The 24,370-nt window shown below is 42.6% G+C and overlaps 1 protein-coding gene across 7 annotated transcripts in view; it reads right to left on the reverse strand.

The window, feature by feature from the left end:
• The window catches only part of MAGI3 (membrane associated guanylate kinase, WW and PDZ domain containing 3), a 2,362,625-nt gene that overhangs the window by 1,464,368 nt on the left and 873,887 nt on the right, over positions 1 to 24,370 (reverse strand). For 2 of the 7 annotated variants that reach the window (XM_085653154.1, XM_085653145.1), the window contains exon 1: positions 13,159 to 13,286. The exons of 2 other annotated variants lie outside the window; for them this stretch is intronic. In XM_085653154.1, coding sequence (XP_085509280.1) covers positions 13,159 to 13,234 — 76 coding nt within the window. In that variant the 5' untranslated portion in view covers positions 13,235 to 13,286. Of the gene's footprint in view, positions 1 to 12,887; positions 13,287 to 24,370 lie in introns of those variants that run through there. 3 more of the 7 variants (XM_085653181.1, XM_085653164.1, XM_085653172.1) reach the window with 3 other exon arrangements.

The following is a 24,370-nucleotide window of genomic DNA, read 5'->3' on the forward strand; positions in this document are numbered from 1 at the left end:
GTGCATTCGATGTCTTCCAATGCTTATCCGAGCACAGACATTGAGGGCATTTATCAACATGTATTCTAACTTGATTGTCAATGCCTGGCCACCAATAAGTTTGTTTGATCTTGTTAATAGTACCAGTGGTACCAGGATGCCCTTCATGAGCTAACTTAATTATAGTGTCTCGAATGCCTCTCGGAGGAACAAATTTATCATGGCGCAACAAGATATCATTAGAGAATGATAACTCAGGGGCAATTTGTGCAAAGGTTTTTTCTTCCAAAGATAAATTACGATCAGAAGGCCATCCATTAACTAAATATCTTTTTACATTTAGTAAGCAGTTATCATTCGCAAAATGACTAATCCAATCATCTTGCGAGATTTTATAATTTTGTATCACGTCTTGAATGGAATATACACATTCATAATCCTCCTCAGATTTTACTGATTCTTGTGTATTTGACAACGGGATCCTAGAAAGGCAATCCGCCCGTACATTTTTCCCACCAGGAATGTAATCAATGTCAAAATTATACTCTTGTAATCGAGCTAGAAGTCTAATCAAACGTGACGATGCTCTGTTGGAGCAACTGTTGCCTAACATATATATTAAAGGTTTGTGATCAGTGTACAACCGAAATTTTGTCCCCCAAATATAGGTTTTGAATTTTTCCACAGACCACGTACAAGCCAAGGCTTCCCTCTCTATGGTGCTGTAATTCATTTCCGCTGAACTCAACGTACGAGATGCAAATGCAATAGTGCCTTCACAACCATCTACAATCTGACTAAGCACCGCACCCAACCCTTTTTCACTTGCATCTACTGTAATAATACTTTGAATGCCATAAGTAAATGGTTTGATAGCAGGAGCATTTAAAATCAAATCCTTTACCGATTTGAATGCATTTTGTGCATCAACAGACCAATCAAATTTATGTTTTTTTAAGATATTTCTTAAAGGTTGTACCACTAATGCATACCCTTGAACAAAGCGAGCATAGTATTCACTCAAACCTAGAAATGCTCTTAATGAATCTTTATCAGTAGGGGGTGGTGCGCACTTAATTGTATCCAAAAGAGCAGTTTTAGGTTTGATACCTGCTGGTGATAAATTATGACCTAAATAGTCAACATTTTGAGAAAGAAATTTACACTTGTGAACATTGACAGTCATACCATATGTATGCAAAATGTTTAAAACCTTCCTTAAGAGAACATAATGTTGTTCAATACTCTCAGAATGAACAAGTATATCATCTTGAAATGCTTGAATGCCAGGGGAATCATCAAACATTTTGTCCATCAATCTTTGAAATATGCTAGCTGCAGAAGCTAATCCAAATGGGAGTCTTTTATACATATAAACACCGAAAGGAGTAACAAATGTGGTAAGAGGTTGGGATTCATCAGATAGTGGAATTTGATGATACGCTGAACGCAAGTCGATGGTAGAGAAAAACTTACTACTATCTAATTTCGCCAACATATCATGGATTTTTGGAAGGGGATGAGCATCTACCACAATATTTCGGTTGAGAACTCTTAGGTCTGCGCATAGACGAATATCACCAGAATGTTTTCGAGCAACTACAGCCGCAGAAATCCATTCTGACTATTCAACTGGGCAAATTATATTCTGAGAGCACAACATATCAAGATGTTTCTTGAGGTCATCTCTAACAGAGAGAGGAACTGGCCGTACTTTTTGGACCACCGGAATCACATTATCTTTCAACTTGATGGTATGTTCGAAATTTTTAACTAGGCCTACATCATCACTGAACACACTTTTGTATTCCTCAAACAACGAATTCAGATTCGGATTTTGTGATATGCTGTCACAAATAGCCAAAATGGGTAAATCACCCAAAACCACAGGTTCAGGATGACCCGGCTTAAGAATTATACCCAAACTAGCTTGGTCACGCCACCCCAATATGTCTCTGCCATTCACAGCTACATAAACTTTTGTATGAATCAATCTATTTTTAAAATCAATGGTATCATTAAAGTATCCAAGCATTATGATGTCATAACCACCAAAAGCTTTTGGATTCACATCAGTGAAAGTTAATTTTGTGTTGGGCCATAACTTATAAAAAGTTTTTTCATCCAGAATAGTGATTGGCGAACCAGAGTCAGCCATCACATCAATAGCAATAGGACCTATTAAAACATTACAATTTGGTCCTTTAATAACATTACCACCTAAAGTATTGACCTCAATAGATAAAGAGGCTACATTAAGTGCTTCACAAATTTCTTCTTCTGTATACACAAAATTAACCTTGCTCTTGTCTCTTGGTACTTTACACACCGTAAAGAAATGACCAACTTTCTTACAATTGTTGCATCTTTTACCTAGAGCTGGACAATTTGGATTGTTACCCACATGAAATTTCGAGCCGCACCTGTAACAGAAAATGTTAGGTTTCCTTTCAACATATTTCCTATCTTTATTGCGAGTACTGACAGCACTAATGCTACATTCTTTACGGTCATTGGTGGAAATAGACATGACACTGGACGTAGAACTCAACGTAGAAGTTTCTGCAATAATTTTTTGTGACGTGACTGAACACTCAATGCTCCGTGCAATGACCATAACCTCATCAAGCGTAGGATTCTTGCAAGTCAGGATACGTTCTTGAATCTTTTTGTTATAGCAGTTGAAGACCAGCTGATCTCGAAGTGCAGTGTCAAGGTAAAGGCCATAATCACATTTTTTAGCAAGAACTCTCAAAGTGGCTAAATAATCCTCAATAGATTCTTCGGGCAATTGTTTAAGTTTCACAAAGACATGACGTTCCACCATTATAGATGGTTCATCTTTGAATTGTTTCCCAAGACGCGCTAAAGCTTCTTTAAACACATTCCATGAATCATCACTTGATGTGTTTTGTACAATTGGTAAGCTGTCAAAAAGTTGTTGACCTGCATCTCCTATGTGATTGAATAAAATAGCTCTCTTTCTGGAAGGCGAATAATCCAACGCGTCTATTGCCTCTAAATAATTAGTGAATACTCTTAACCACTTATGCCATGGTGTAGGTGGTTTGCCAGACACTTTCAGGAAACATGGTGGTGCCAAAATGGTGTTGTTTGAATTATCCATGTTTGTTACGAATTAACACCAGACAAAAGTAAAAACAAAAAAAAACAATTTTTTTTTTTTTTTTTTAAAGTATTACAAACTTATAAAAGTATTATGCACATAAATAGTCCCACAATGCAAAAACCTTTTATATCCGTATTTAGAGGCTAAGAAATGGATTCAGCAATCATGATCGTGTTGGTCCTTAAATTTACAGCATGTCTGTATTGTAAATCAATGGGAGTCTTCCCAAACTTGCAAAATGGCCGCCAAAACGTGTTGACATCATCGCGTTATGACGCGCACGACATCTACGACACGTATTGAAGATCGCGCTGAGGAATGAGGTCGCGTGCAGAGAAGCAAGCGTGTTTTGAAAGTATCAGGCGCGCGATGAATAAACGGTGAGCTTCTTTGCTTAGCGCTATGTAAATATAGCCCCCAAATTTCACAAGCAGTTGAACGAACAGTACTCACAGGGCCACAACTTGTCTTGAAATTCAGTTTTGACAAAAATATCCAAATATCCAAATACTGACGATCATCCCAAGTCGGTGGGTCTCAATCTTATCCTTTTTCCTTTTTAAATTTAAAATGCGAGGTTTCAGCCAATATATCCAAGCGTCGCCAAATAATGTAGTAGGGAGATTCACCAAATAATCCAAGAGGAAACAGCAACTCAATTGTGAAGCTCAGTTTAATGCAGGAAATAAGACCCACGACTGATCGTAGTTAAATTCAACAACAATCTGACATTTCATTAAACATTCCAGAACCAAATGATGTCAAGCACCATTGAAATATACACAGCTTCTTAAAGGCACATTACACATTACTAACGAATTATCATTTACTGCAATACTACAGAGTCACACTGTCAAATACATAAAACGCCCTTAATGTTAATTGAGCCACACAAAAGCTTCATCAAATAACTGCAGAATTACACCAGGAAAAAGGAACATGGATTTGGTCAGAATGGTTTTGAGGTATTTCTGCTTGCGGCTGGACATAATTAAAGGGAATAGTGATTATAGGAGCCATCTTTCTCACTTGCTGTTGCTGCATTCAGCATGCCCCTGTGACATGTACAGCTTATATAGCTACTTGCAATAGTATTAAACCTTCCCCAGTCAATGTTCATGAACTAAACAGAGAAATTATGGTACAACTTGAAATTGATGATTATGAAAATTGATATATAAATTAATACACATACCTTCCTTATGGATTCAGCACAGCTGAAAAGGAAAGACTGTGAAACCTTAAAATCTGAATCTCTTTTTCCGATTCAGCTATGCCTCATCCATACTCGCCTTTGACCTGTTTTCAGACCGATTCTGTCCCTGACGCCACCTGCATAAACATTAGGTCACAAAGCTAAAGTTGAGACATTGTAGGCTGCGTAACCACGCGGAGTCAGCTTGCTCGAAGGTTTTCATGCAATAGTTAATCCTTAAGTAAAGTCTACTCAGAATAGCACATTTTGTTGTTCAGCCTTAAAACGTAGAAATTGCACAAGACACCGAGGCTGTCAGATTCTTGCCTTAGCTCATTTGTGTGTTCTTTCCAAAGTTTTATTTACCTCTGGGCGTTCCTTGTTTGTGATCTTCCCTATAAAAACCCATGTAGCCATTGTTCAAGTGTGCTCTTTTCCTTGAGTAACTCCATGGTGCTCGTTGGATGGAGACCCATTCTGAATGCTTAATAAACTACCTATGGTTTGTACTTCGCTCCACTGTTGATTCCTCCTAATTTGATAAGGAACCCGTGGCTAAGTGGTGAGCACTGCACCAGCAGGTTATAGATTAATCTGCTCCACAAAGGCAAAAGACGGGCAGGGGGGCACAGTAAAAAGGGAAAACCAAAAAAAAGATTACACAAGGCCAAATACACAGGCAATTTACAACAGGCAGAAGCAGAAAAAACTGCAGTACGGGCCTACCAGACCACCGAGGGGCCTCGAACCTGTAGTAGTGGTGGAGACAGGCAGCGGGGGTCCACAGAGGCACTGGTGGAGCTGTGCGGCGTGGGGGGAGCGACCTGCCTTAAACAGGGTCAAGGGTCACTAGGATAGGAAACACTAGGGCTATTTAGGCCAGATGATGGCAACAGATCACCAGTTTCAGAAGGGTCAAAGTACCCATTCCTAGCAAATCCCTAACAATCCATGAGAGATCAGAATGCAAAAGAGATCATCATTTGTATTATTAATAATTATGAATTGGGTGGAAAATTTGAAACATCGCTTAAGCACAGGTTATTTCATATTTGGGAAAATGGTAAAAATAAACCGCTTAAAAGAGGCAACCTGTAACTTTTGCTAATTCACCACACTGCAAATATTTTCCATTAATTAAATGAATACCTTGATTTGATTTTGAAACAAATTGGTCATTTTCTTAGGTGGGATATTGGTGGGAGTGGATTATTTAATAATTCTATAAGAAGCCAAACATTAAAAGAAATTATCCTATTGGATTTGATCAAATTGAATGTCGTTATCAGTACTCCTTGTAATACAAAGACAGCACCAATGTGTGTGTTTTAACAGTGAAGAAAATAATGTTCTGATCGTATTTGCACACAATCGGACCAGATGTCTTAAATGACAGAAGACTCCAGTAACATTTGCAGTAACAGAACCTGGTTGTTCAGATTTCATATGATCTAACACCATCCATGCAACAAAGCATCTTATTTATGCCAGAAGCTCAATTTTATGTGGCTTTCCTTAAAACAGTGCCTTCAGTAATTGCACCATATTGACTAAAAATGGCTGTTAATATGGATTCTCCAAATGAGGCTGAAGCAGTCTGTTTTTGTATTCAATCTGTACAGTACACAAATGCATAATATGAAATGTCTGTGAGTCTGTCATACAGTCGGGCAACTGATTTAGACAATTGCCTTCTGGTGACGATAGTTGCCAATACTAAGGTATCTCAGCTTGTGTGGGGTTTTTGTACAGCTTTCCTATTCCTCCTAAACCACTTCTGAATGCTCAAGAAAATCAGTGGTGTGTGAATTGGTGGACGTGGCTGGGGGACGGTTAAATAGTTGCAAACAGGAAAGAATTTGGCGCACAGATCTGGCGCCGGCAGGCAGAGAGCTACATAAACAAAGCTTAAGAGTCTATAATGCAGCCATTATGGAGGAAAAAGATTATATTATTCCACGATCACTGAATCCACTAAATCTTCTAGAGCGCTTTTTAAGGTTATTAACTCCCTTATTTCCCCTCCTGTTGCTGACTCAACTGAATGTTCAAGAACTCTGTGACAGAATGGCCAATTTCTTCCTTACTAAGATCACAGATATAAATTCCCTGCTGGAGGCCCATAACACTGGGAATGCTATGTCTGCACTTCTATAACTGATCGTAATGTCTCACCATCTATGGAAGATGAACCGGAGCTGCTCACCTTCCCCTGTATTTCATCCAAAATAACAGATCACCTATTAGAAGGGGTCACATCTGGGTCACCTTTGGATGCATGCCCCCTAAAAATCTTAAAACTTGGAAAGGAGGCCATTGTTCCCCACCTCACCTCAGTACTTAATATGGCCATTACTGAGGGGCAGTATCCAGTGCTTAATTTGTAATAAGATAAGTGCCGGGGCTCTCGACAGGAGGCCACTGCAGCTGGCACCACCCATTGTGCCTGCCAGTGCTGCCAATGACAGTAACAACACAACTACTAACCATTACACTCCCACAAGTGTCACCGGACGAACTATTCCAGGCCACCAAATCTATAGGAATGGCTTGGGGAGCAGGTATCAGTCATTTTTTACTGTATATTGAATTAATAATGGGAGGGGGCGAGGAGAGAGGTGCTGTAGTGAACATCCACAGCGACGCTGCTGAGAGATGTATGTGTGGGAGGGGCAGTGTGTGAGGGAGGCACAGACCTTTACTTCACAAACCCTAGCTGCAGACAGTTGTGCGGAGCAGGACACAGAGACCCGATTTAGTTTAAGATATCATTCATCTTGTTTTTTAAACATCCAAGAATGTTGAAAATAATTGTGGCGAGAGCAGTTTGATGCACTGACCTCAATACGTTTCTTTCTAAGAAACATTAATATGATTTTTTTCCTACAGAACTTTGACAGACATCCTGCAGGTTTGCATCCCTTCTATTACAAACCCGGATGGCCTCTGTCCACAACCTGCCGTTTTCACACAGCTCCCGTCAGCAGCGTCTCTGGCGCTAAGGGCGGGAAACATGGATAAAGAAAAAGGTGCCCCCTAGTATAATTTGAGGTCCTAGAGGAGGGGGAAACAAAACATAAAATATATGCAAAACCTCTACCTGACCTATATTTCTTTAATGTCTCATACACATTGTGCTGGACCCCTTATATAGAACACAAAAGAACAGTTGCTCTCAAATATCTATGATTAGATACAACCATTTTTATAAAAATCGTAATTTCTTTATTATTTTTTATTTTTTTTTACTCTTTATCAAAATTCATTCACAGAATACAAAAATGTATACGTATTCATAATTAAATTCTAAGGTTTAATAAGTCAACATCCTATGACTCGTGAAAAGATTAAAAAATGTACATCATTGTTATGCAAAAATCATACCCCTACATACTCAACCAATAAAACCAATCACTCACTCCTAAACATACCAACCATTCATACTGTCACCCACAAGTATGAAATAAAATTGCAGATTGTATAACACAAAGGGAACCGTACATGGAATGTATCAACAAATCATTTATGTTGTAGACATATGTCAAGGATTTTCAACTTTGTCAAATCAGACAGACATTGTTTTCTCTTCTTTGTTATCTGATCTAAAGATTATAGTTTACTTTTTTATCCTTTTTATTGGATCTTCTCAATAGATCGGTTCCTTAGAGACGATGGTCTCCATAGAGATGATGGTCGACGTACGTTTTGGTGGAAAGTAAAAAACTTTTTTTACACCACCTTCTTCAGGAACAAAATGTATACAGTGCAAATGTAGAGTAGGACAGGGAAGTATCTGGTAATAGCTGTAGTTGAAAGATATTCTATGCGTAGAATATCCCAAATCATAATTCATAGGCCACTGTTTGACATCCAAAAAGACTTCTTCTCTTCACATTCAATTATGGTTACAAATGGGATGACGAAGCCACTTGTTTCCTGCGTGTGCTGCCCTTGGGCATATTTTCAGTAGGCTTGTGGTAGCCAATAGATTTTGTTCGGGATATGAAAGTTTAGGACTTCCGATTTAATGAAATGCCTCAGAGTTCCTGCAGCAGCGGCCCCTCCGCCCTCGTCCTCTAGGTACAAAGTGAACTTTTCGCGCCGCGCTTTGTCTTTACCCGGCTCCGAGCACGCTGAGCGGGTCCCCAAACTACAAATATCACAGCTAAGGGCGGGATAGCCAGGGACACTTGAGGCCAGCAGGGGTGAGGCAGAGTCAGGGACGGGCGAGGCTGGCACCCGACTTGTGACTGGCTCTTCGCCAATCTGCATGCCAGTCCTGTTTGAAGCTACCAGGTGTGCGGGCCAGTAGAATCTGGGCACCCAATTGATTAACACTGCTCGTCAGCTGCCTCCCCTCGGCTCTGTCCACCCTGCCTATCACCCATCAATTGTCTCTTTGTGCCGAGGCCCAGAATGTGGGCTCCGCTCTCTATTAATGTGTACCGTGGGCCAAATCTTGTGGAGGGAGCCGGAGTTAACGCGGTCATGCCACCACGCAAAAAAAAAAAGTAGCGCGATTTGGCAATGGGCATGGCATGATGACTCACTGCTTAGTACCACTTACGGTTACACTGGTGGGCTGCACGGCACTGCCTTTAGTAACTGATAGGCAGCCTGGTGCTGTTACTGCTGCGCTGCCTTCCCCCAACGTGGTCGGGCTGATGACTCGTGGGGAGCGGATGTGCTGGGGCGTGGCAATTGGAAATAAATCTGCGCGCAGCACACACAACCAAATTCAGCCCAGCCCAATCAATGTCTGACTCCCGCCTACCAACGGCAACACTCAATTAAGGGCCGCCATGACGCCATCACATATATCATCAATGCAGTAGTAATCTTGCTCAATGAATGCAGTCTCCAGGACTCCGGCTCACATTCACACTCACTGACTTAACCGAAGCACTCACCGGGACTCGGGAGACCGAGAAGTTAGAACAACACTCTGCGCCGAGTCAGTAAGCTAACATCACGCCATGTGTGACATGGAGTCGTGCAGACATGTGTAGACCCGGCCCTGAAAAGTAAGTGCCGGTGCTAAGCACCGGAAAGCACCGGCACAAATTAAGCACTGGCAGTATCCAACCCTTTGGAAAACTGCTGTGGATAGACCACTTTAAAAAAAGCCATCTCTGGATCCCATGGAATTAAAAAACTATCGGCCCATTTCTTTACTCCCAGTCCCAGCTAAGATTATGGAAAGATACCTGAATTCTCATCTTAGCGCGTATTTATTGGATCATCAGTTGCTTGATGACTCACAGCATGGCTTTAGGAGCCATCATAGCACTGAATCAGCGCTAACGGCGGTTTTTGATAACATCCGGGTCCAGGTTGATGCAGGGCATACTACCCTGCTGATCCTGCTTGACCTTACCGCCGCATTTGACACCCTTTCTCCTTCGATGATGGTAGAACGCCTCAAGGAGATAGGGGTTGGGGGCACGGCCCTAGGGCTTCTTTCTTCTTTTCTCAGTGAGAGGGCACAGATTGTGAAAATGGGCCAATTCTACTCAACTTCCAACTCGTCGATATGTGGAGTGCCGCGGGGCTCCTCCTTAAGCCATACACTCTTTAATATCTATGTTGCCCCACGGGCTAGAGTCGTGACATCCTTTGGATTTGAGGTATTGTCCTATGCGGACGATACTCAAATCATGGTGTCCATTACTAACAGCATTAGTGAATCTGCTGCAAATTTTAAAAACTGCATGCAGGCAGTCTCAGTTTGGATGGTGGAAAATTATCTTAAGCTAAATGGGGAAAAGACAGAGATCCTGATTTTTGGCAATCAACAGGATATTTGGTCTAATGGATGGTGGACTTGGACAGTTGCCCTTCCCCTGTATCCCATGGGAAAAACTTGGGCGTTATCGTTGACACATCTTTGTCTATGAACCTACAAATTAGTAGAACTGTGTCCACCTGTTTCGGAATAATTAGGGTCCTTAATTTTTTTTCGCTGTTTCTTTCCTTTGCATCACAAATGTAATGTCCAGGCTTGATTATTGTAATGCCCCATATCTGGGCATGAACAAGGGTCTGGTGCGCCGCCTTCAACTAGTGCAGAATGCGGCAGCAAGGCTGGTGATGGACTTACCTAAGTACCATTTAGTCTCTGCCTCCCTTATTTCATTGCACTGGTTGCCTTTGGATCGTAGTATTATTTTTAAGACTCTTTGCTTGACCCATAATGCCTATTATGGTCTAGGCCCTGGTGCCATCAAAGCAATGTTTCATTGCTATGTTCCTACCAAGCAGCTTAGGTCTGCCAGCAAGAACTTGCTGGTAGTTCCCAGGTACAAAAAGGTTAGATGGGGAGGCAGGGCCTTCTCAACCGCCGCTGCTAGGTTGTGGAACTCTCTTCCTGATGGGTTATCAGGCCTTGTGTCTCACTCTCTTTTCCGTAGGGCACTGAAAACCTGGTTGTTTACACAAACTGTGATACGATTTCTCTATTCGGCTGTGCACTAGTCCTCTGTAGTGCCTTGATGCCCTTGGGCTAAGTTTTGCGCTTTATAAATGTAATATTCATTCATTCAGATATCCTTGGTCCTGTCATTCAGCCGCAGTCTATGTGTGAAGCCGAGGCAGCAGGCCTGAGTCCACGAAAAGTTGAAAATAGTCTTCTGTAAGACTGAGTTAAAGGGGAAAGAGGTTCCAGATGGTGGAGTCTTTGCTAAGTGACAGACTTGGCTCCAAACCTTTTGTACATTGCTGGGGGACCAACCAGTACGTTGATGGCTGTGGATATCTTCCCAATTCAGCCATGTGCCACTTTGTGGATGATGAAGTGTCTTGAACTGTTCAAACCACAGTGATGCATGGCTCGTAAGGTGACCCCCCCCAACGTGTGTTACCAATACATATGAAAAATGGTAAACTCCTCTGAGATCTAAATGTAGCACACTAACAATAGCTAAAAATAAGTGTAGTACTAAAAACGCCATCCATGCAACATCGAAAAGTACAAAAAGAGTTCCCGGCACCGCCATTTACAATTAAACCGTTTAAGAAAGATTATGGATGCAATCATGGACTACGTGGACATGGATCACAACCCCTCCAGAAATGATTGACAATTGTAATTTGGAAGTAGCTTCACAATTTCCTGTGTGAAAGAGATTCTCTAAAAACGTTTTGGAAACCAGTAATCTGAACTAAATTTTGGGCTCAGGGCTGCTAATGGCAGGTTATGCTTTGACTCTTCTGCTCGAACATTTATCTTAATGAAGAAAGATTTTTATAAAGGTGGACTGTAAAATGAGGACTCTGAGCTTTTGAAAGATGTTTTTATTTGTCATTTTTATTCCTGCATAGGCACACTTGTTAAATAAATGTTTTGATTTAAAAAAAAAAAAAAATCACAACCCCTCGACTCACTGCATGATCAAAACCAGAGCTGCCTAAAAACGCACACCACTTCCATAAGCTTATTACCTGGAAGTAGTCTAAGAGGATTCTGTTGAAGAGTCCTTCAGGCTTAAATAATAACCTAGCGTGGATAATAAATCAGTCATGTAAATAAGGTTCCGCCTCTCCAAGTGCAAGCGTTGTTCCAGAGAGCCCTTGTTGCTATGACAGCACGTACACTGCAAACTTCCAATGGCGCTCCGCCATGGAGTCGCACCAGACGCTCTGCGTGACGCTCGCGAGCAGCTCAATGAGCGGACTCTGCATGAAACATGGAGTGAGCAGCTCCTCAAACACAGATCAACAAACGTCACGCTTTGGTGCTCGGGGGGAGGCTGGCTGAGGAGACGAACAAAAGTGCCACTGAACTATGTTACCAAACGAAGGTCCCATCCATCTCCCAGTCAAAGTCGCTTCACTTTGCCAAAAGAAGCAGATTTTATTTTCACAAATGGATGCTGTTGCTAAATAGTTCTGAAGGGCGAGCATATTGAACTACAGTATGCTTGATGGATAAAACAGGACTTTGTTGGAAAATGCAATTTACGCTCTGCAGATTCTGGGCACGCTACACTCAGACCTCACAATCCTGTCCTAACATTACTCTAAGCAGAAGGACTGGCAGTAGAACACGATAAATAGCGCCCTTTGTGATACATGATGGATAAAACAGAAGGTACAAAAAAGTATTTGGCAAGAAAGATACTGACAGAAGAAACGTACGCCGAATGGCAAACCATCTACCAACAAATACAGACAAAATAGGCCAAGACTCTAGAGCGACTGGTATAGAAGTCTGGGTCAGGAGTCCTGCGGTCTGGAAATGCATAACGCTTTCGGAAACATGGAGAAATCTGCTGAGAGTTGCTTCACGGACACCAGATTTGAAAGCTGGTTATTATTCACTGCTCGGATATAAAAGTGCCGAAACGCCAGGCTCCGAAGCTGGAGCTCAGGTGAATGTTGCTCCGAAACAGACGTTTTAAGGGGTGGGCAAAGTGGGCTCTGGCCCAAGGCCACAGTGTAGTGGTAAATGTGCATTACGCTACTCGTGCAATGCTTTATTGTATTTTAGATGTATTGTGTTAAACGTACATCGTGCGGGTAGCGCGCAATGCCTTTGTTGTATTCTATTTGTTCTTGCGCATCGCACAATGCTTTGTTATGTACCTTGGTTTACCTTTGAATATGTGGCTCACGCATGGAGGGTCCGTTCGTAGAGGTTCGAACGATTCTCCTCAGTTTCGATTTGTGCTTTCTACTGAAGGGATGCTCCGTGTGCTGGGTGGAGTTAATCTACAATAAATATCCTCTTTCAACTTCTTTGGATTCCCTTGGATTAATATTCTTACATTTGGCGACGACTGGGGATCGACTCCACCCACACCCGCACTGAGGATTTATTTATTTACTTCACATTCATCAAGATTTGACGGCTCACCGCCCATCTGGAGTCCAGTTGCCTTCGACGCCCTGTTCTTCGGCCTTCTTGTTTCGTTCTGGATATTGCCGTACATCAAAGGGTTTTAACCGGAAGAGATACGTGAGAAAATTTTTGTCTTTACGGAGCTCCCATTGGCCCGCACCCTACCCAGATTCACAAGCGCCTGTTCATGTTACATGAGGCACTTCCTAATTGGACAGGATCGCCTCGACGTGACATTTGCGTTTAACGCTGTGATTGGGTAGCACAAGCACATTTCATCCAATCACGGCAAGTTTCCTTTCTTAAAGTCTACACGCGCTTACCGGTATAAAATACATTGTATCCAGTTGAGCCGCGAAGTACTTGGTCAGCGCGTCTGATTTGTTTTCCAGCAACGCGCACGCTTTTAAACCTCTCTTCTAATTAAAGGAATATTTTCAGTGCGTCTGCAAGTGTAACAGCGATGCGCACACTATAAATGCCATGTTTTATGTTTCACCAAATGGTTTACAGCGCACTATGATTTGAAGCCAGTGAAAGTATTTGATCAGCGCGTCTGGTTTGTTTTCAGCAACGCGCACGCTGTTCAACCTCCCTTCTTATTAAAGGAACATTTTAGCGCGTCAGCAGATGCAACAGCGACGCGGACGCTACAAGTGCCATGTTTTAATTCTTCAACAGATTGTCTGCAACGCGCTAAGATTTAAAGCCTACAGTGTACCAAGATTTTAACAGCGACACACACCCAATTATATTACAAGATTAGTGTAAGTTCTTTTCCAAGATCCTCTCTACTCAATAATAGTGTGTCAAACCTTCACCAGCGACACACACGCTTTATAAACAAGTTATCAGAGATTTATCCAAGATCAGTCAAATTTATTTCAAACATACTTCTGCGACACTCACTCATTTAAGTATACTACTGGTGTGTCTTTGTACTTCAATATTTTGTCTCTATACATTTTATTTGCAAGTGTTTTATTTCAAAGCATTGTGATGGCTAATGTTCAATTAATTACCCAACCATCTCCTTTTCTCAGCAAACCTGGTAGCCCAGAAATCATTGGTCAGAATGGTTTAGACTTTTTGAAAATCATCTGGTTGCTATTGACGCTGTTGGGTACTCTCCAGCTCGTAAGTTCGTCTTACTATTCGGATGTCAGGCTGTGCAGAGGATCTTTGATAGTATTGTTCCTATTCCACCACCTGCATCTCATGCAGGTGATGGTCAATGGAATGTTTATCTGGAAGCAGTTGCTCGCCTAAAAAAACTATTCTCAGATGAACCAAACATCATACTAGAACAACATAATTTCTATAGCAGAAAACAAAAAAAAGAAGAGAAAGTGGAAGAGTATATATCTGCACTCAGAGTTTTGTCAACCACATGCGATTTCGGACCACTGTCTGATAATTATATCAGAGACCAGTTTGTTTTTAACTGCGCCTCACGTAAAATTAAGGAGAGAATCCTAGGTTGCAAAAACCCATCTCTAACCGAAGTAATTGCCTTAGCCTTAAGCATTGAACGTTCCACCCTCTCCAGTAAAGTAATAGATGGCTCTAAAAGCGGAGTTAACCTCATTTCTCCATCAGAAACGGACAAAGACAAGTCCTTATGCTCGATAAACATTAAGAATAAACCTTCTAAGTTTGTGCAAAAGAAACATTCTGTGTTTTGCTACAGATGCGGATCTAAAAACCACATTGGCAATTCCCCAAATTGCCCGGCTATCAACAAACGATGTGTTATTTGTAAACAAAATGGGACATTTTCAAGGAGTATGTAGAAATGTTAGAAGATCTCCTAATGTAAACTGTGTTGATCCTGATGTTGATGCTTGTGGTAGTTCACTTAACATACTCATAACATTAGACTGTGTTGATGAAAAGAATCCCATAAAAGGTCCATTGTGTTCGGCTATAATTGATAATGTTCCGTTACAGGTGATGGCAGACTCGGGGTCTCCGATTACTATTCTGAGAGATTCCACTTTTTATGATTTATGGAACAAAAAGGTTGATCTTCTTCCATCTGATGTAAATCCAAAAGCATTTGGAGAGAAAGATATTAACATGTTTGGGTATTTCTCAGGTCTAGTACAATGTCTTGGTAGAGAAACCATGACAAAAATGTATGTCGCTGAGAGAGGCAAGAATATTATCGGATGGAAAGATCTTGCTCGCATGGGCCTGTATTTAGTTCCGGGTGATGAGAACCCAATCAAGGTTGGGGAGTTTCCAGTTTGTAATATTGAATGTGACACTCCTAGTACAGAATCTAGCCCTTTAAAGGAGATTATTTCAGAGTTCAAACCTGTATTTAACAACACAGTGGGAGTGGTCAAGGGTTTTTGAACACCGCATCAGACTAATCCCTGGGGCACAACCTATATCACACAAAGTGCTCTGTCCCTTTAAGTGTAAGGAATGAATTCAAAGAAACTTTAAAGAATTTGTGCGACCAAGGGATTATAGAATCCACCAATTCTACTCAATGGGTCGCACCCATCGTGGTCGCACGCAAAAAGTACGGTGAGATCAGACTATGTGCGGACTTGCGCGCTTTAAACAAAAATATTATTATAGACTGCCACCCCCTCCCTAGAATCCATTAGTTATTAGCAAATCTAGGGGGCGCAAAATGGTTTTCACTTATCGATTTGAGATCGGCTTACCACCAAGTTTCTTTATCTAAGGAATCTCAAGAACTGACAACTTTCGTTACCCCCTTCGAGGCTTACAAATTTTTACGCCTCCCATTCGGTCTAGATCGGCTGGGAGCGTTATTCAAAAACTCATGGATACTCTGTTTAATGGAATCAGTGGTGTACAGGCTTACTTAGATGATATTTTGATTTTTGCAAAATCATTTAAGGAACATAATATGATTTTAAAAAGGGTTCTGTCAATTTTATTGTAAAAACATGACTGTGCGCTCAGACAAATGCAAGTTCGCAGTCCAAGAACTGGAGTATTTGGGTCACACAGTTTCTGAACATGGGATCAAACCTAAATTTTCAGTTATTAGTGCCATTGAGGATGCCAAACACCCCACTGATAAGGACTCCTTACGGTCCTTCTTAGGTTTAACCGAGTATTATGCAAGGTTTTTCCCCTCCTATGCCCAATTAGTCGAGCCTTTACGCATGCTTCTAAGGAAAGGTGTTAGTTTTAACTGGTCGGCTGACCTAGAAAAAGTTTTCAGTGAGGTCAAAAAGATGATTGTGTCGGCACAGGCCTTAAATGTTTTTAGGGACGATTGTACATCCATCATAACCGTTGATGCTAGCATCTCTGGTCTTGGGGCAGTGCTTACACAAAGGGTAAATGGTCATGAACAAACTGTAGCCTTCGCATCTAGGTCACTCAAGTCATTTGAACAACAGTACAGTACTATTGAAAGAGAAGCACTGGCATGTGTGTGGGCAGTACAGAAATTTAAAATGTACATTTGGGGTCAGAAATTCGAACTGGTAACGGACCACAAACCACTGAATTACATTTTTGACAAAGTAAATTCTTCTTCCATGTCTGCCAGACTAATGAGATTAGTGTCCAGATTACAAGAATTTCATTATTAAACATATTCAAGGGAGAAAATTTCCGAGCTGACTGCCTTTCTAGGTTGTCAATGAACAAAGATGACGATGATGATATTTCACCTGAGGACATGGAGTGTGTCGCAGTAGTAGACAGTGTCCGAATTTGGTTCTGTTTTGTCAGAAAAAGATTGGAATTCAGCCTGCAAGAAGGATGTAGTCCTTCAGAAAGTAATTGATTATTCCACTCAACGTTGGCCTGAGTCTAGGTGTTTAGAAGGTAATTTACGGGTATTCACTCAAGTGTCTAAAGAACTTTCTGTAGAGAATAGTATTGTTCGAAGGGGGGACAAGTTTGTTCCCCCTTCTAGTTTACGCTCCTTAATTGTGAACAAAGCCCATCAAGGTCATTTAGGGGTCACTAAGACCATTATGAAAATAAAACAACACTACTGGTGGCCTTCCTTAGATACCCAAGTGAGGAAGACAATCGACGATTGTCCTGAGTGTCTTTTATCGGACAAACACTGTCAGACCCTCAAAGTCCCTTTACACCCCACTGAATTCCCACGTTCTTCTTGAGAAAAGGTCGGTCTCGATTTCTCTGGACCTTATTCCATTTTAAATCAAGAGAAAAAATGTATCATTTTATTGGTCGACTATTTTTCAAAGTGGATGTACTACGATTTTGTAAATGCCCCTGATACAGACACAACAATTTCATTTTAAAATAAGATTTTTCTTTTAGAGGGTTCTCCCAAAATCATGGTTACTGATAACGGTACCCATTTTGTGTCTGAAAAGATGTGCACATTGTTGAAAGATTTAGATATTAAACAACTGAAAGTCGCTTTGTATTCCCCTTCATCGAACGGGTTGGTGGAGAGAGGAAATAAAGTAATCAAAGAAGGGATACAAACAGCTTTGTCTTCTAACCTTAATGTTGAGGATTTCATCAGGCAGAAGGTTTAGAGTTATAACACTACTTCTCACTGCACCACTGGTGTCTCTCCTTTTAATTTGTTAAGAGGCAGGGAGGCTCATTCTGTTCTATTCCCAGCATGGTTACAAGATATTGCTGGTGAGAAAAAGATTAATCTGGAGGAAGTTTATAAGAGAGTGAATGTGAAACAAAACCAAATGAAAGTCAATTTTGATTAAAAAAAATCGGGTAGCGCCTTTGTTGTATTCCATTTGTTCTCGCGCATCGCACAATGCTTTATGTACCTTGGTTTACCTTTGAATATGTGGCTCACGCATGGAGGGTTCGTTCGTAGAGGTTCGAACGATTCTCCTCAGTTTCCAATCGTGCTTTCTACTGAAGGGATGCTCCGTGTGCTGGGTGGTGTTAATCTACAATAAATATCCTCTTTCAACTTCCTTGGATTCCCTTGGATTAATATTCTTACACACAGCCTTCCAGAGTCCCTGATGACCTTAAATAATACTTAAATTGTTTTAAAAATCGTTTTCCTTTAATGTATTTTTAATGTGGGTGATTAGTGAGAGTTTATTACAGACATTTTGCACAGAAAGTGTGTTTATGTTTCATGCAACATCTACAAAAAAAGTTTCTTTTAGATCAAAATAGGACCTTAGATATGAGAAATTGGAGGGTCACAGAGATTATTGCAGTAATATTAGTGAGCTGCTGCTGTGTTACAATATTGAAAACACACATCACTTTCCCTGAATATTCGATATAAACTCATCTAGAATTTGGAGGCGTCTGCCTGTGCACTGCCAGTGAACTGACCAAAGAGGGGGCATGAAGCAGCTGATACTGGATCATAAATTCAAATCTGTTCTGAATGGGGGCCCAAAAATCCTTACAATGTCTCAGTGCTAACGGAGACTGTGGAATCTCTGCCTTCCTTCCGCAGGCCCCGAGGTCACAATGCGGGGTTGTCGGCCGTCGCCGTCTCCAGCCCCTCTGCCTACTGCGAGTCTGCAATTCTTTCACTACAAGCTTTTGTTACAGCAGAGGCCGCTTCCTCAAACTGACTAAGGGCATTGAAACAGATAGACGGCCTTTGCATTGGAAATTGCTATTGTTATCCATCCTGTTGTCTTCCACTCCTTCGTCTTTCACCGCTGCTTCTTTTTTTGTTTTAGGAAAGTCTGTGCTGATAAACCTCAAATGTTGTGGAAGCTCAACTCCACTGTGTTGTCTTGTCTTTAGAATTTCCATACAAAGAACAGCCAAAGACATGCCAGCACCGGGTACCTAGGGACCCTCGTACGACGCCCATCATGAGTAAAGCCACTGCCTTCTGCCCTAAGCACAGACCACTTAAGTCTTTAGGATTTGAGCTCTAAGATCATAGCATTTCACATTTTGCGGCACCTGTTCCTTTATTGAAGGTATCCTCGGAAAATACAAGTGGCGCTTCCTGTTCAAGGTAAAAATGGCCTCACTCCCCCTCTCACCACAAAGCAAACCTGGTGGTCAGAGCCGAACGAGAGGTTTAACAGGAAGCAGAGAGTCTTACTTCGTCTGAGATTTGTTCCACCTGAGAAGTCCAACGAGATCTGGCCCAAGGCAGTTGAGACATTTTCTGAAGGTGTAGAATGCTTCCGCCCACCTTCTAATGCGAGTTGGCAGTACAGAGTGCATTTATCTCAGTTCAACTGCACTCGTTGCCAGGAAACAATAGAAGTATTTCTGCATGAAATCTATCATAGCCCAATTACTAAACTGCCCGGTAACAAATGGTTCATACAGGATCTAGTTGATGGCATATGACTTTTAGGACATCTACCGAACTATTAATGAGTAAAGCATGAATTACCTTAGTCTCATCAAAAGTATTTATGGTCATCTATAGATTTTAATTTGATTTTTTTTTTTACTTAATACATAAAACGTAACTCCTAACAAACATCCAGTAGCAGCTGGCGATCTTTGAAGGTGACGTGGGTAACTTATTCTAAATTGCTGGGAGTGAGTGAGCAAAGCGAGCTTGCTCTACTGGCATCCAAAGGATTCGAAAAAGGTTTGAAAGACATACTGGCCAGTGGAGAATTTTAAATCATATTTTTAAAATACATTTGATAAAAGCCATAAAGTCTGAAAAGGCGCTCACGAAATAATCCATCACTTGCATGGTGTGCCTCCAAAGCCTCACCTCCACCACGACTGTTGCTGGTTCACTTGCCTTAAGAACAATCTGAGACAACTGCCAATATTATGCATTTTTCAGCACAAGTTCTCTAACGACGGCGAAAAAGTACAACAACAACATTAAAATACAATATTTACAAAAGTCTGTATAGTTTGTTTGAACATAATTCCAGGCAGAGCAAGTAAGAGGGATGTAGTTCCTCAAGAAAGAAAATAGCATGTTACGGTTAGTGTTCAAGCTACACAAACAATACCTATAAAACGTGTGCTTTTACTATTAGCTAGCAAACCAAATAGAAAGAGCGTTCTTTCTGGAATAACCTATATGGAGAGTTGCTTCTTTATGTGGAGAAATTCAGTCTCATGTACAAATTTCTACACAACACAGAATTGACACTACTGCATTCAAATATAGTGTGTGGGGATGAGGATGGTTTCAATAAATGCTATGAGCAAATGCACCAGCACCTCTTGCACAGCTCTAAGAGTACTCTTGGAGTACTAGAAATCCTATCCTAAAATGCTATTCACAAACTCACGTGCGGCGTTTACGCCTCCACCTCTAAGTGTACATTTTAGTAGCAAATGTGGAAGGAATAAAGGGGAGTGGCTGGAAAATGGGGAATACTTACTACCTAAGGGAATGGGGATAGCCAGAGTAAGTAGTACATATGTTTAATTTAATTACACAATTTTAAAAACCGCCACGTGTAAATTTTGCCCAAGTGTAACTTACCTTTGTAAATAGCCCTGCATATCTTTGTTCCCCTCCCATATAACTGTATGGCAAGAAGGATGTCTTTTCTAAAGTAGCGCAAACTTGGCCCACAGAAATATGACAAGTCATTAAATATTTTTAGGCACGAGAGATTATATGAACTGCCCAGAATCACAACATGTTGAGGTGAGCCTGGGTTTCGAAACTAGTTTCAAAGCCGGCAGCTCCATGCACTAGGCCGCAACGCCTCACTGTAAAAGCCAAAGAAAACAGCGTGGGTATGGGCACGCACACAACATGCAGTTCTGCTCAAGCCATACAAGAATCTAATCCGAGCGGACATCACATTTCATCTTAATTAGAGCAATATTGCATAAGCAAGTACTTTTTTCATTACGAGCCTCAAAGACAATGTAAAAGCCTATTATAGCCGAAATGTACACAGACACTAATCTCCCTGTTTTGTCACTAAATCCAAAGGTAAGTCGGAAAACTACATAGCGTAAATTATTATAGTCTCTTGTGCTTTCATTATCCAGTGCAGTTTCTACAACAAAAACGCATTTAAAATGTCCTGACAGACGAAGGAGGTTTGGAGGCATTATCGACAGGAGTGGAATAAAATACCTACTCACTGCTTCTCCAGCGGAACAAGGGTGTGATCCTGGGCAAATTCTATGTCAGGACCGGAGGCTCCGATTATGCTTCTCAATCTTTACTAGAAGCTCACAGCAGCCAATGAAAACAGAGATAAAATCACGTGACAACCATAGTCTCTCCTATATAAGGTCCCTGTCGGCATATCGAGTCCTCTTTCTTTGCTGCTCCGCAGCCAGTTAAGTACACTTATATTTACCTTTGATGGTTTGCGTGTTATTAAGTATTTACGCTGGTGTTTAGTGATTGTTTGAAGTGCCCTATGGTACAAGATACGCGATATAGCAGGTCGCGTGCATGGTTAACGCGTTTCATTGCTCAGGTGTTTGGAGAGTGTGTCGCTAAGCTCTGCAAGCTGTGTGCGAGCTGCCGCGCTACGAGCGCTTACCGGATTAGTCGTCGCCTTGGTCGCACGTTAAGTGGAGTCTCCCCGCGTTGCCGGTATTCGTGGAGCGGGAGGTTGGAGGAGCGGGGACGCGCGTCTGTGTGACGCGCAGTCCCCTTTCACTATTTAGCGAGCCTGGGCCAGCGCGCATGCGCGGCGGCCATATTTGCCCAATAACGTATTGAAGGGCTTAAACTGAATGCCGGAGCAGCGTTTTCTTGCTCCTGACCCGGATTTGTGCCGTTTTTTCAGGCAGAAGGCTCGTTTTTGCTCCTCAGACGCCCCTATATCTATATAACACGGTGGGGCTGTGTAATTGTGCATAGGCTTTGCCTAGAGTGGGGTTTGCAAGCCCTCCCTCCCTCCACATTCTAAACTACTAGTGAGGCTCACCTGTGGGTGGCTACTTTAGGGCTTGCCTGGGGTTACCACTCCCCCTGACCTCCATTTGGAATACTTCAGATATTTGCTGACTTGCCAGGGTCACGAACGCTCCTCCAGGGTCAATAATTGCACATTTTGGCAAAAAGATGCCTGAATATTATGAGGAGGACTACTACTATTATGAAGAGGAACCCTCAGGGTCCATTGAGTATGACCTCGTGGAGGCTCTGGAAGCGGGGGTCCAGCAGTCGGTAAATGCGGCGTTGGTGACAGCAATTGCGCCCTTAAAGCGCCACCTTTGCTCTTATACACAACAGCAAGGCTGGCTTCCAGCGTCAGGTCCCCGAGCAAAATCGGGGGGTAAAGGGAGAGCGAATCGATGGCGGAACAGGAACGCTCTGCTTCTAGTAGAGAGGCTACAATTATTTAGATTTCTCAGGAGGATGATGGTCACAACACCACCCCAGACCCTACCACTGACGAGGAGGAATCCCCGCGCCCTGCCAAAAAGGCTAGGAAAGAGAAACATACCGGTCCGTCATAGCCCGCTTACTAAGATTCTCGAGATTGGCTTCCGGGCCAAAGAGTCAGCCCTATTAATTAACCCTGACGAGCTGATTGGCTGGGCGCAGCGGGCGGTGTGCCAACTGGGCAACGCTAACTGCGCGCTGTCGACGGAGCGGCGCCGATCCATTCTGTTGAAGCTGGATCCCAGACTGGCCGAATTGGCCACTTCAGAATCGGGCCCGCTGGCCCAAGGTCTTTTGTTTGGGCAGCCCTTCCTAAAGGAGCTAACAAAGTTTGTGGCCACTTTCAGCGAGCTGGACAAGGCCCAAGGCTCGTTCGGCCGGGGGTACAATCAAGGGCCCAACGTGGCCAACAACGAGGAGGTTACCAAGAGAACACTTCCAATACCTCCAATTTCTACCCCTCGCGCCGTTCAAGAAACAAGTTCCACAGAGGTGGCCGGTTCGGAGGAAACTCCAACAACCAGCATGATGCCGGAAACTCAGGCGAGCCTAATTCCTTTTTCAGAGGTGACGCTGGGGGGCAGAGTGGGATGTTTTCTCAACAAATGGCGCGAAATTTCACAAGATGCATGGGTGTTGCAGACTGTCCAGGGGTACAGACTAGAGATGTACAGCTCCCCTTCTCAGGAGTCTCGCCCACTCCCTCTGTCTTTTTCCCAACACGATCGGAATTTTATCACGGCAGATATCAAGGCCTTGTTACAGAAGGGCGCAATTGCGCCCTCCGTGCTGCATCCCCATGGCTTCCTGAGCAATGTCTTCCTAGTCGAGAAGAGAGGGGGCGGCTCCAGATTAGTGCTAAATCTCAAGGAATTCAATTTTTGGATTGTTTACAGGCATTTCAAGATGGAAGGTATCCATCTGTTACGCGACCTCCTCCAGGAAGGAGACTGGATGGTCCGGTTGGACCTGAAGGACGCGTATCTGTCCATCCCCATTTTTTTTCCCCACAGGAGGTTCCTTCAGTTTCTCTGGGAGAAGGTATGCTACAAATACAAGGTCCTTCCATTCGGTCTGTCGTCGGCGCCGTGGTGCTTCACGAAACTTCTGAGACCGGTAGTGGAGTCTCTCAGGGCTCGAGGAGTCCGCCTCATAATATATCTGGACGACATAATCATTTTGGCGTCCTCTCCTCAGACAGTCCGAACGCACCTCAATTGGACGGTACATCTGCTACAGAGTTTGGGGTTCATTGTCAACCCGGAGAAGTCCATGTTAATTCCCTCGCAGTCCATCGAATTTCTGGGTTTCTTGATAAACTCTCTAACGTGTCAGCTCTTGCTGCCGATGACAAAGATCAGGGCGATCAAGAAGGAATTGCGATCTACTCTTCGCAAGCAGACGACATCCCTGAGATCGTTAGCCCGCATTGTGGGGCTGTTGGCTTCTTCCATCCAGGCGATCTTCCCGGGTCCCCTTCACTATCGGGCTCTTCAGAGGCTCAAAATACGCCATCTTCGGAAAGGTCTCAGTTACTCAGAACAAATTCCCCTCTCAGAGGAGGCGAGACTTGAGATAGACTGGTGGTTAAACCACATGGAGGCTTGGAACGGGCGAGTATTATTCGGATCGACACCGGATGTGATCATCGAATCGGATGCCAGCCGATGGGGTTGGGGAGCCCGGTGCGACACGGTGTCCACGGGTGGTCGATGGTCGCCAGAAGAGCTTCACTTGCATATCAATTGTCTGGAACTGTTAGCTGGTTCCTTTGCGATCAGATGTCTTTCGCCTCAGAAAGCAGATTGTTGTATCCTCCTTCGGATGGACAACATATCGGCGGTACGTTCCGTCAACAAGTTGGGTGGTACCAAGTCGATTTCTGGCACTTCTGTCTGCAGAACAGAATTTCGGTGGTTGCGGAATATCTGCCGGGTGCCAACA

The sequence above is a fragment of the Triturus cristatus genome, chromosome 1_1 (assembly GCF_964204655.1).
Source record: "Triturus cristatus chromosome 1_1, aTriCri1.1, whole genome shotgun sequence".
In the NCBI taxonomy this organism is placed as follows: Eukaryota; Metazoa; Chordata; class Amphibia; order Caudata; family Salamandridae; genus Triturus; species Triturus cristatus.